Source organism: Lolium perenne, chromosome 1, assembly GCF_019359855.2.
Source record: "Lolium perenne isolate Kyuss_39 chromosome 1, Kyuss_2.0, whole genome shotgun sequence".
NCBI classification, from domain to species: domain Eukaryota; kingdom Viridiplantae; phylum Streptophyta; class Magnoliopsida; order Poales; family Poaceae; genus Lolium; species Lolium perenne.
Window position 1 is genome coordinate 119,593,257 of NC_067244.2, and position 13,048 is coordinate 119,606,304.

Consider the following 13,048-nt stretch of genomic DNA (forward strand, 5'->3'; position numbering starts at 1 on the left):
TAAGGCCTAGGGAGCCGGCACGCGAAAAACGACTAAGGGAAAGAGTAAAAGCGAGTTGACTTGCAACTTTTCCTATAAGTGCCGGATTGCCAAATTCAGCTCGTTCGACTGAAATACTATCGGCCTCACCCAGCGGCCCGCTCTTGATCCGGCGACGGACCGCAAGTCGGACGTACGACCGGCAAGGGCACAGCCAAAGAGTGGGGCGGATGGGAAAAAGCGAACGAGTCGAAAGAAAGAAACTCGGCACATAATTGGTTAACAAACACATTAAAGTGTGGCATAATTAAAAGGCGATAATATTGTCTTACATCTGCACCCGGCATCCCGGGGATTTAATAAATTGTCTTGCAAAAGAACAACTGAAAAGCAGGAAATCTAAGCCGGAGGGGCATCAGTGGAGCCGGCGGCCGGGTCGTCCTCAGGCACACCTTCCGCCTCCTCATCATCCAGGTATTCTCCATCGGATGGAGGAGGGTTCGGGTCCGCGACGAAGAGCGTCTTGTCGACGAAGTCGGCGATGGTGCTGGCTCGAGCAAGGCGGGCGGCCTTGAAGTCGGCTGGGAGCTTGTCCTCCACGCCGGCTCGCCGGAACTCAAGCTGCCCCAGGTCCACCTCGTTGTACCAGGAGAGGACGAAGGACAGCGCCATATCGGCACCGGCGCGCGTGGCCGACTCTTTCCAGTCGAGGAAGCGGTCCGGCGCCTGCTCCATCGAGGAGATGAGGCCGGAGATGTCTTGCGGCGCCGCCTCCCCAGGCCACAGCATGGGCACCAGCTCTTCGGCCGCCTTCCGCAGCTCCCAGCCGAGCTTGGTGACGGGCTCGATGCGGGCAGCCATGGACGCCAGATGGTCCTCCATGGAGAAGTACTCAGAGCTGCCCTCGCCGGTTTCCCGCCTCCTGGAATCGCGCGCGACGCCAACGGCTGCCAAAGCCGCCTCCTGCGTCTCCGGGAAGGCCGCTGCAAAAAGAAGAAGCAAGTCAGAAACCATCAAAGCCGAAATAAGCTGAAAAATGCAAATTTTCGAAGTCCTAAGCCAAAAGGAAAAGCCTGGCGGCAGCCGGCAAGAACCGACTGTCCCCAGCCCAAAGATGAGGATAACGAAGAAATCAGAAGTTTCTGCTGTCGGCTGCCAACAAAAGCCGGCAGTCGACAGCCGAAAGCCGGCAAAGGGAAAGGAACATAAAGATGTACTCACCCGCCAAGCCGCGATCAAGCGCGCTAAAATCGTCGGTCCAACGTTTGGCGGTAGCCGTCAGCTCTGTGGACTTGGCGGTGACCTCCTCCTGCAGCGCAAGCCGCTGCTTCTCCACCTCCGTCAGCCGCCGGCTCAGATCATCCACCTTCGCCTTCTCCGCCGTCCTGAGGGAGTTGAGCTCGGTGAGATGGTTCTGCTCCAGCAGGCGCAGCCGCGTCAGCTCCTGCTCAGCCAGCTTGAGCTTGCCTGCGGCAGATCGGCCCGCCTCCTCGCTCTCGGCGCACTGCGCGCGAGCGGCTCGGAGATCCGACTCCAGCTGCGGGACCTTGGCGGCCTCAACTGCGAGGCGGCCGGAAAGAAATGTCAGCCAACCAAGATTAAAAAAGAAACAAGACATCAAGTCGAAAGAAGCATAGAGCTTACCCTTGACAGCCTCCAGCTCGCGAGCCAAGCCGGCTCGCTCGATCTTAGCCTTGTGGTAGCTGGTCACCACCTGGTTGTACAAGAAGGTGCGCCGCTCCTCAACCATCTGAAAGAATCAGTTGCTTAGACGAAACCTGGACTGGCTTCAGGCAGCCGGCCCACGTCTCGGAGGGCTACCAGGACAAGAAAATTGCAAAAGAAAAGAAAACACACCTTCTCGGCATCCTCCAGCGTCGCCAGCTGGGCAAGGGTCTCGGCGGCCTTGGTCTTGAGGCTGGCGCGATAGCCGGAGAAAAGCATCTTCATGGGCGCCGTGCCAGGCTGCCCCTCCCGGCTGAGTACCTCGCAGGAGTTCGCCTGATGCCATGCCCTCTCCATGGTTCCTGCCGAGCCGAAGCTGGAGTCGGAGGCGGACGGCACAGCCACCAGCCGGGCACCCTTGGCCACATGAAGGCCCTCAGACGGGCCCGCTCCGCCCTCCGTCCTCACCAGCGCGCGCGAGTCGGCGCCCTCCGTGCGCGCCGGCTCGTCCCTCGCCGGCTCCTGCCTGGTCGGCTCGTCCCTCGTCGGCTGCGGCGGCGGTGTCGCTCCGGGCGCAGCGGATGGCCCAGCCGGCCCGATTGTCTCCGGCGCCCGGGCGCCCCTCGGACTCTCGTCCAACTCCACCACGGTGGGCCTGCTGCCGGCTCCGGCCGCGGCGGCGCGGCCCTGCCAGCGCCAGTCCTAGGAGCAGCCCCGCCGGCTCCGGCCCGGCTGAAGGCGGCATGCCCCGCCCGGCCCCGGCGGCTGGGTCCAGAGAGGCGTCCGGCGCGGGAACATGTCGTCCAGCGTCGGCTGCCGCGTTGGTTCGACCCGCATGCCGCGATCGGGCGCGGAGGCCAGCGGCACGGCAAAGGAAGACGCCCTGTCGCTGGCGGCGGCGGCGGTGTAGGTGCGCGCGAGGATTGCTGTGGCGTCTGCTCCATCCTCTGTCGCGGAAGCGGCGACACCACGCGTGGAGCTTGCCGGGAGCCGCCGCCCTGGGCAAACTTGATAGGGGCCCTAGCCGGATAAACAGAAAGATAATAAGCACAAAAGTAAGGAAAGAAAAGGAATCAAATAAGAAAAAGAGAGAGAGAGCTCACCCGGCTTGCTCCGGGACCTTCTTCGGCTGATGCCGGCGCTGTTTCTTCGCCCTCGACTCCGCGGCGGCGGTGGAGCCGGCTCTCTTCGTGCCCTTGGGCGCCGAAGTCGCCGTGGCGCTTGGCGGCCTCGTGCGCAGAGGCACGGCGGGGATTGGCCCCGTGCCGGACGTCGCCGGCTCCTCCTCCTCCTGGTGCTCTGGTGAAGGGGGCGGATTGTGCTCCCCGGCCGCCTAGATCGGGCGCTGCGGCAGGTCGTCGTCGCCGGCATGGTCGCCGGCTTGGTCAGCCGGATCGATGAGATCCGGCGTCCACCTCTTCGTCGCCAGGTCGCCGTCCTCGGCGTTCTGGCGCTCAAAAACCTAGAAAGACAGAAAAACATGAGCATAGCCGGAAGTCGGCAGAAGAAAAAGGAAGTCGGCCTCGCAGCCGCAAGCCGGAAAATGGCAAAGACACGAAGCTTACCCGCGCCGGTGGATGGTTCCTGTCGCAGGGCACCAGCCCGTAGCTCCAGTCCTCCGCCAGGTTCGCCTTGGTGATGTGGTTCACCCGGCTGGCCACCTGGGCCTTGGTGAGCGGCACCTTGGACGTCCGGTTCGGATCGAACCGGCCGGACATGTGCCCGATCTTGTGGGTGCGCATCTGGAGCGGCAGCACCCGGCGCTCAGCGATGGTGCGAGAAGATCTTCGGCAGTCAGCCCGCCCGGCGGTGGCTGTCGCCAGGAGATCCCAGAGCAGGTTCACCTCGGCGTTACGGTCCGTCGAGCGGGCGTTGTGGCTCCGATTGATCCGGCCGATCGGAGGAGCCGGATTGAACTCCGGCAGGTTGATCCGGTCGACGAGCTCCCCCTCGTTGCGCACGTAGAAGAATGACATTTGCCAGTTCTTCACCGAGTCGACGGTGGGGATCTTGGGGAAAGGCGTACCAGGCCGGGTGTAGATCGAGGCGGCGCCGCAGGCTCGCAGGCGGCCGTCGTTGGTCTGCGCCTTCAAGAAGAAGAGCCGGCTCCAGAAGTCGATGTCGGGCCACAAGCCGGCGTAAGCCTCCATGAACGCTACGAAGCAGCTCAGGAGGACGCACGCGTTGGCCGGCAGGTGGTGCGGCTGAAGGCCGAAGTGGTCGAGGAATTGCCGGAAGAACGGCGGCCGGCAGACCCAGCCCGCGGTCGAGGTGCGCGCCGAAGGCAGCGCGCTCGCCGTTCCTCGGCTCGGGCTCCGTCTCCTCGCCGGGCACCCGCGTGATGACCGACCGCGGGACTCGCCGGAGGCGTACCAGGCGCTCGATGTCGTCCTCCCGCATGTAGGAGCCCCTCCACGATCCACTGGGGGACGCCATTGACGAGGTCGAGGAAGAAGATGACCAGGAGAGGCTGAACGGCGAGGAAGAACCTTGCGATCGCGGCGGCGACAGCGGCGGCTGAGGACGCTCCGTTGAGACGCGCGGCCCCGTGGCGCCGGATTGGCGGGGTGGCGGCGGCGGATCGGTGGAGATTCGCCCGCCGGAGTTCGCCAGCGGAAGATGTTCGCCGGAGCAGCAGCGAGCTCGAGCGCGCAGAGGATAGCGATGGGGGCAAGAGTGCGAGGAAGAAGAAATGGCAAGTGGCCGCCTCGAGGCGCCCCCCCGCGGCATTTATAGCCACCCGACGCGGGCGGTTGGCCTCCAAGTGGCGGTCGTGGGCCGTAACTCCTCCCACGTCGCCGGATTTACTGCGCCGTAACTGCGCCGTAACTCCTCCCACGTCCACGACAGTTACCGAAAACGGCCACACCACGTCGCCCACTACCGCACCAGATCCGGGGGAACATTGATGTGACCAGACGAACCGACCACCGGGCCAGGCGTCAGACCCGTCAAGTCGGGCGCAGGACCCGAGGCGGCGGAGACTCCGGCGCGCCGCAAGCCGGAGCCGGACCAAAAGTTCCACTCAAGCCAAAATTCATCAGCAAGGCGGAGGCGCCGTCAGATCTTGCAAGAAAGCAAAAACTGTACAAGTGTAAAGCGGCCGGCTGGGAAGCAGCCGGCAGGAACGAGCCGGATGAGGCGCAGCCGGCTGAATGGAAATTCTCGGTCGGCCCCTCCAAGTGCCGTCTAATATACTCGAGAAGCCAGGAAAACCTGCCTAGGTCCTTCGGGGCGCGAGGACCTTGCCAGCTTCGGGGGCTAATGTCGGGGAAGACCCGGATAGGGCAATGGACGCGGAGCAGCCGGCTGGCCGCTGGCAGGCTCGCGGCACAGGCCGGCTGTGGAGCAGCCGGGGGGCGCCGTGGGCGGCGGGTCCGGAGCCGGCTGGCTCTAGGTCCTAGTCGGCCTGGCTACGGCCACCAATGCTGTAGCTGGGCCGGCTTCTACAAGCCATATCCGACTGGGGTTTGTACCTCAGACCGACTCGAGGCTGGCGAGTCTTGCACTGGAAGGAACCGGGTTGGTGATCCGGGTTCCTAAAGTCCACGCTGACTCCATCTTCCGTAAAGCGCGGGGCACTGTGGAGCAATAGTGCCGCGCGATGGACAGGCCGTCAGGGCTTACGACGATCCGTACTGGCTACAGTGGCTGACGGCGACAGGGACACCTCCTCCATACCGCTGACCGTGGCAGCCGGATGGGACAGGCCACGATGCCTCAACCACTCCTGACGTCACCGCCTCGGGAAGGAGCGGAAGCCGAAGCCGGCCCAGCCGGCCAGTAAACTATAGGGTCTTATATGTAAAGTGCCGGTGCCTATATAAGCCGCACTACCCCCTCTCGTGCAGGGGATCGATCATTTATTGCTTTCACCTACCTACAGAGCTGCCCTGTGAGAGAGACCATCGTCTTCCTTAGCCTCTCAGGGCCAGCCGGACACAGCTCTAGGAGCACTACTGTACTGTGTGATCATCATATACACTCATAGCAGGAGTAGAGGTTTTACCTCCACCGGAGGGCCTCGAACCTGGGTACGTCGCCGTGTCGCTCGTGCCCATACCCGCTTCCGGATACCGCCGTGAGATCCCTCAGGAACCACTTCGATTAGCCACCCTATGGCATATGCCGTGACGATACCACGACAGCGTCCTTCTGCGCGGTAGAGATGCAATGTTCCGGGTTGGATTCCAACTTGCGCGAAGTATCTGCATTGCTTTGCTGCTTCATTGCTGAAGCAACGAGCGTACGGACGTAGTCGATGCCGATCTCCTCGTCTTTTTTCTTCAAGATCTCTGCAGCCTTCTTTATGTTATCCTTCGGAGTGGCGTACGGCTGCTGCTCGGTCGGAGTTACGAAGGTGATCTTGTGGGGAGCTATAGTTTCTCGCCGGATCTTATCAACCTCCTGTTGAGCCTCAGTGATCTTGTCCTCCCAATGCTTGTAGTAATCCTCAATCCAGGTATCCGGCCTTTCCGTGCCATCATAATTCTTCAGATTTCCGGGTAGCTTGAGGTTCATCCTTGGCTTTGGTTCCCCTCGAATCATCCTGCCAAAGCACTTTGGGCCGATGTAGTCAGTTTTGTATTCATTGAGGCGTTCCCGCACATCACGCGAGCCGTTGCGGGAGGATTTTGAGCGTGAGCGAGATCTCCGGCCACCGCCTCCGCCTCCACCTCCGCCTCTACCGCTAGGTGGTGGTGAGGGAGACCTGCGAGGGGGCCGATGCGACCTTTTGCTTCCGCCTTCTGATTCTCCTCGCCCTTCGTGATGCTGGCTCCGGCTTCGATGGCTGCCTTCACCTTGGTGCTGGCTGCCTTGGCCGTTCCGGCTTCTGCGAGGCTCCGGGTCGCGTTCTTCGTTCCGACTCCTCCTGGGCTCAGGCTCGCGATCATTGATCTGGCTCCGGCGAGGTTCCGGCGTTCTCTCCCTGTTCCTGTTCCTTGAGGGCAGCACGTTGTCGCAGATATTGATTCCGCCAGGCCCATGGGGTTTGGTGTTTCCGGCTGGACTACAGCGGCGAGGAGGACGCGGATATCCGTTAGGCGGAGGTGAGGGATTTCGGTACTTGTCCTTACCAGTGTACATTGCATCCTTTCCCTTCTTCGGATCTGACGGAGGCGTCTTTGATGGTACAGGGATTGGATTTGAGGGTTCTCTGGTTTTCCTTCTGCGTTCCGAGGATCCGGTTCGCGATTCGTCATCACGATGGCGATTGTCGTAGGCGTCCTTTTGCGCGGTAGAGATGCAATGTTCCGGGTTGGATTCCAACTTGCGCGAAGTATCTGCCTTGCTCTGCTGCTTCATTGCTGAAGCAACGAGCGTACAGACGTAGTCGATGTCGATCTCCTCGTCTTTTTTCTTCAAGATCTCTGCAGCCTTCTTTATGTTATCCTTCAGAGTGGCGTACGGCTGCTGCTCGGTCGGATTTGCGAAGGTGATCTTGCGGGGAGCTATAGTTTCTCGCCGGATCTTATCAACCTCCTGTTGAGCCTCAGTGATCTTGTCCTCCCAATGCTTGTAGTAATCCTCAATCCAGGTATCCGGCCTTTTCGTGCCATCATAATTCTTCAGATTTCCGGGTAGCTTGAGGTTCATCCTTGGCTTTGGTTCCCCTCGAATCATCCTGCCAAAGCACTTTGGGCCGATGTAGTCAGTTTTGTATTCGTTGAGGCGTTCCCGCGCATCACGCGAGCTGTTGCAGGGGGATTTTAAGCGTGAGCGAGATCTCCGGCCACCGCCTCCGCCTCCACCTCCGCCTCTACCGCTAGGTGGTGGTGAGGGAGACCTGCGAGGGGGCCGATGCGACCTTTTGCTTCCGCCTTCTGATTCTCCTCGCCCTTCGCGATGCTGGCTCAGGCTTCGATGGCTGCCTTCACCTTGGTGTTGGCTGCCTTGGCCGTTCCGGCTTCTGCGAGCCTCCGGGTCGCGTTCTTCGTTCCGACTCCTCCTAGGCTCAGGCTCGCGATCATTGATCTGGCTCCGGTGAGGTTTCGGCGTTCTCTCCCTGTTCCTGTTCCGTGAGGGCAGCACGTTGTCGCGGATATTGATTCCGCCAGACCCATGGGGTCTGGTGTTTTCGGCTGGACTACGGCGGCGAGGAGGACGCGGATATCCGTTAGGCGGAGGTGAGGGATTTCGGTACTTGTCCTTACCAGTGTACATTGCATCCTTTCCCTTCTTTGGATCTGACGGAGGCGTCTTTGATGGTACAGGGATTGGATTTGGGTGTTCTCTGGTTTTCCTTCTGCGTTCCGAGGATCCGGTTCGCGATTCGTCATCACGATGGCGATTGTCATAGGCGTCCTTCTGCGCGGTAGAGATGCAATGTTCCGGGTTGGATTCCAACTTGCGCGAAGTATCTGCCTTGCTCTGCTGCTTCATTGCTGAAGCAACGAGCGTACGGACATAGTCGATGTCGATCTCCTCGTCTTTTTTCTTCAAGATCTTTGCAGCCTTTTTATGTTATCCTTCGGAGTGGCGTACGGCTGCTGCTCGGTCGGAGTTGCGAAGGTGATCTTGCGGGGAGCTATAGTTTCTCGCCGGATCTTATCAACCTCCTGTTGAGCCTCAGTGATCTTGTCCTCCCAATGCTTGTAGTAATCCTCAATCCAGGTATCCGGCCTTTCCGTGCCATCATAATTCTTCAGATTTCCGGGTAGCTTGAGGTTCATCCTTGGCTTTGGTTACCCTCGAATCATCCTGCCAAAGCACTTTGGGCCGATGTAGTCAGTTTTGTATTCGTTGAGGTGTTCCCGCGCATCACGCGAGCCGTTGCGGGGGGATTTTGAGCGTGAGCGAGATCTCCGGCCACCGCCTCCGCCTCCACCTCCGCCTCTACCGCTAGGTGGTGGTGAGGGAGACCTGCGAGGGGGCCGATGCTACCTTTTGCTTCCGCCTTCTGATTCTCCTCGCCCTTCGCGATGCTGGCTCCGACTTCGATGGCTGCCTTCACCTTGGTGCTGGCTGCCTTGGTCGTTCCGGCTTCTGCGAGGCTCCGGGTCGCGTTCTTCGTTCCGAATCCTCCTGGGCTCAGGCTCGCGATCATTGGTCTGGCTCCGGCGAGGTTCTGGCGTTCTCTCCCTGTTCCTGTTCCTTGAGGGCAGCACGTTGTCGCGGATATTGATTCCGCCAGGCCCATGGGGTCTGGTGTTTCCGGCTGGACTACGGCGGCGAGGAGGACGCGGATATCCGTTAGGCGGAGGTGAGGGATTTCTGTACTTATCCTAACTAGTGTACATTGCATCCTTTCCCTTCTTCGGATCTGATGGAGGCGTCTTTGATGGTACAGGGATTGGATTTGGGTGTTCTCTGGTTTTCCTTCTGCGTTCCGAGGATCCGGTTCACGATTCGTCATCACGATGGCGATTGTCGTAGGCGTCCTTCTGCGCGGTAGAGATGCAATGTTCTGGGTTGGATTCCAACTTGCGCGAAGTATCTGCCTTGCTCTGCTGCTTCATTGCTGAAGCAACGAGCGTACGGACGTAGTCGATGTCGATCTCCTCGTCTTTTTTCTTCAAGATCTCTGCAGCCTTCTTTATGTTATCCCTCGGAGTGGCGTACGGCTGCTGCTCGGTCGGAGTTGCGAAGGTGATCTTGCGGGGAGCTATAGTTTCTCGCCGGATCTTATCAACCTCCTGTTGAGCCTCAGTGATCTTGTCCTCCCAATGCTTGTAGTAATCCTCAATCCAGGTATCCGGCCTTTCTGTGCCATCATAATTCTTCAGATTTCTGGGTAGCTTGAGGTTCATCCTTGGCTTTGGTTCCCCTCGAATCATCCTGCCAAAGCACTTTGGGCCGATGTAGTCAATTTTGTATTCGTTGAGGCGTTCCCGCGCATCACGCGAGCCGTTGCGGGGGTATTTTGAGCGTGAGCGAGATCTCCGGCCACCGCCTCCGCCTCCACCTCCGCCTCTACCGCTAGGTGGTGGTGAGGGAGACCTGCGAGGGGGCCGATGCGACCTTTTGCTTCCGTCTTCTGAATCTCCTCGCCCTTCGCGATGCTGGCTCAGGCTTCGATGCCTGCCTTCACCTAGGTGCTGGCTGCCTTGGCCGTTCCGGCTTCTGCGAGGCTCCGGGTCGCATTCTTCGTTTCGACTCCTCCTGGGCTCAGGCTCGCGATCATTGATCTGGCTCCGGCGAGGTTCCGGCGTTCTCTCCCTGTTCCTGTTCCTTGAGGGCAGCACGTTGTCGCGGATATTGATTCCGCCAGGCCCATGGGGTCTGGTGTTTCCGGCTGGACTACGGCGGCGAGGAGGACGCGGATATCCGTTAGGCGGAGGTGAGGGATTTCGGTACTTGTCCTTACCAGTGTACATTGCATCATTTCCCTTCTTCGGATCTGAAGGAGGCGTCTTTGATGGTACAGGGATTGGATTTGGGTGTTCTCTGGTTTTCCTTCTGCGTTCCGAGGATCCGGTTCGCGATTCGTCATCACGATGGCGATTGTCGTAGGCGTCCTTCTGCGCGGTAGAGATGCAATGTTCCGGGTTGGATTCCAACTTGCGCGAAGTATCTGCCTTGCTCTGCTGCTTCATTGCTGAAGCAACGAGCGTACGGACGTAGTCGATGTCGATCTCCTCGTCTTTTTTCTTCAAGATCTCTGCAGCCTTCTTTATGTTATCCTTCGGAGTGGCGTACGGCTGCTGCTCGGTCGGAGTTGCGAAGGTGATCTTGCGGGGAGCTATAGTTTCTCGCCGGATCTTATCAACCTCCTATTGAGCCTCAGTGATCTTGTCCTCCCAATGCTTGTAGTAATCCTCAATCCAGGTATCCGGCCTTTCGTGCCATCATAATTCTTCAGATTTCCGGGTAGCTTGAGCTTCATCCTTGGATTTGGTTCCCCTCGAATCATCCTGCAAAAGCACTTTGGGCCGATGTAGTCAGTTTTGTATTCGTTGAGGCGTTCCCGCGCATCACGCGAGCCGTTGCGGGGGGATTTTGAGCGTGAGCGAGATCTCCGGCCACCGCCTCCGTCTCTACCGCTAGGTGGTGGTGAGGGAGACCTGCGAGGGGGCCGATGCGACCTTTTGCTTCCGCCTTCTGATTCTCTCGCCCTTCGCGATGCTGGCTCCGGCTTCGATGGCTGCCTTCACCTTGGTGCTGGCTGCCTTGGCCGTTCCGGCTTCTGCGAGGCTCCGGGTTGCGTTCTTCGTTCCGACTCCTCCTGGGCTTAGGCTCGCGATCATTGATCTGGCTCCGGCGAGGTTCCGGCGTTCTCTCCCTGTTCCTGTTCCTTGAGGGCAGCACGTTGTCGCGGATATTGATTCCGCCAGGCCCATGGGGTCTGGTGTTTCCGGCTGGACTACGGCGGCGAGGAGGACGCGGATATCCGTTAGGCAGAGGTGAGGGATTTCGGTACTTGTCCTTACCAGTGTACATTGCATCCTTTCCCTTCTTCGGATCTGACGGAGGCGTCTTTGATGGTACAGGGATTGGATTTGGGTGTTCTCTGGTTTTCCTTCTGCGTTCCGAGGATCCGGTTCGCGATTCGTCATCACGATGGCGATTGTCATAGGCGTCCTTCTGCGCGGTAGAGATGCAATGTTCCGGGTTGGATTCCAACTTGCGCGAAGTATCTGCCTTGCTCTGCTGCTTCATTGCTGAAGCAACGAGCGTACGGACGTAGTCGATGTCGATCTCCTCGTCTTTTTTCTTCAAGATCTCTGCAGCCTTCTTTATGTTATCCTTCGGAGTGGCGTACGGCTGCTGCTCGGTCAAAGTTGCGAAGGTGATCTTGCGGGGAGCTATAGTTTCTCGCCGGATCTTATCAACCTCCTGTTGAGCCTCAGTGATCTTGTCCTCCCAATGCTTGTAGTAATCCTCAATCCAGGTATCCGGCCTTTCCGTGCCATCATAATTCTTCAGATTTCCGGGTAGCTTGAGGTTCATCCTTGGCTTTGGTTCCCCTCGAATCATCCTGCCAAAGCACTTTGGGCCGATGTAGTCAGTTTTGTATTCGTTGAGGCATTCCCGCGCATCACGCGAGCCGTTGCGGGAGGATTTTGAGCGTGAGCGAGATCTCCGGCCACCGCCTCCGCCTCCACCTCCGCCTCTACAGCTAGGTGGTGGTGAGGGAGACCTGCGAGGGGGCCGATGCGACCTTTTGCTTCCGCCTTCTGATTCTCCTCGCCCTTCGCGATGCTGGCTCCGGCTTCGATGGCTGCCTTCACCTTGGTGCTGGCTGCCTTGGCCGTTCCGGCTTCTGCGAGGCTCCGGGTCGCGTTCTTCGTTCCGACTCCTCCTGGGCTCAGGCTCGCGATCATTGATCTGGCTCCGGCGAGGTTCCGGCGTTCTCTCCCTGTTCCTGTTCCTTGAGGGCAGCACGTTGTCGCGGATATTGATTCCGCCAGGCCCATGGGGTCTGGTGTTTCCGGCTGGACTACGGCGGCGAGGAGGACGCGGATATCCGTTAGGCGGAGGTGAGGGATTTCGGTACTTGTCCTTACCAGTGTACATTGCATCCTTTCCCTTCTTTGGATCTGACGGAGGCGTCTTTGATGGTACAGGGATTGGATTTGGGTGTTCTCTGGTTTTCCTTCTGCGTTCCGAGGATCCGGTTCGCGATTCGTCATCACGATGGCGATTGTCGTAGGCGTCCTTCTGCGCGGTAGAGATGCAATGTTCCGGGTTGGATTCCAACTTGCGCGAAGTATCTGCCTTGCTCTGCTGCTTCATTGCTGAAGCAACGAGCGTACGGACATAGCCGATGTCGATCTCCTCGTCTTTTTTCTTCAAGATCTCCGCAGCCTTCTTTATGTTATCCTTCGAAGTGGCGTACGGCTGCTGCTTGGTCGGAGTTGTGAAGGTGATCTTGCGGGGAGCTATAGTTTCTCGCCGGATCTTATCAACCTCCTGTTGAGCCTCAGTGATCTTGTCCTCCGAATGCTTCTGGAGTTGCTTGACTTTCACCAGTGATTCATCTACCTCACGCTCGCGCTTGAGAAAATTGTCCACGAAATTTGCGGCTTCCTTCCTCTCGTCAATCATTGCGGCTGCGGTTTGGGCAAACTTTTTGGCTGTGGCCAGCATCTCCAGTCTCTTATCTTCTAGTGCTTCCGCATCTACTGCATCTTCGGGGGTAATGGGTTTGTTGAGGATATCCGAGTGCGCGATTGCATCCATGCCTGCTTGCTCAACCAGTTCTTCTGGGGACAAGACTTCCTTATGCGGTCGTTCCCGCGAGAGCGGAGATCCTGCATGAGATGGCTGTGGATCGGAGTGGGTGTTTTCATCCTCTGATTCTCGTTGATCCAGCGCCGCCAAGGTTGCAAGAACCTGTTTAGGCTGAGCGGATTCAACTTCAGGATGATCACCGTATCCATACTCCTTTACCTTGCGATCGAACTCTTCATTATCCATGGAGGGGGTATCCCCGGAAATTGGGCTTAGGTTACCCAGTAGT

At 59.0% G+C, this 13,048-nt stretch overlaps 1 protein-coding gene across 1 annotated transcript; it reads right to left on the reverse strand.

Moving 5' to 3' along the window:
• Positions 1 to 1,058: 1,058 nt before the first annotated feature.
• On the reverse strand, positions 1,059 to 12,768 carry LOC127332955 (uncharacterized). Its single transcript, XM_071822956.1, has 3 exons — positions 12,394 to 12,768; positions 1,624 to 1,729; positions 1,059 to 1,539 (listed from the first exon to the last, which is right to left on the reverse strand). The coding sequence occupies exons 1-3, from the start codon at positions 12,766 to 12,768 to the stop codon at positions 1,112 to 1,114; spliced, it is 909 nt and encodes a 302-aa protein (XP_071679057.1). The 3' UTR covers positions 1,059 to 1,111.
• Between the last annotated feature and the right edge of the window lie 280 nt (positions 12,769 to 13,048).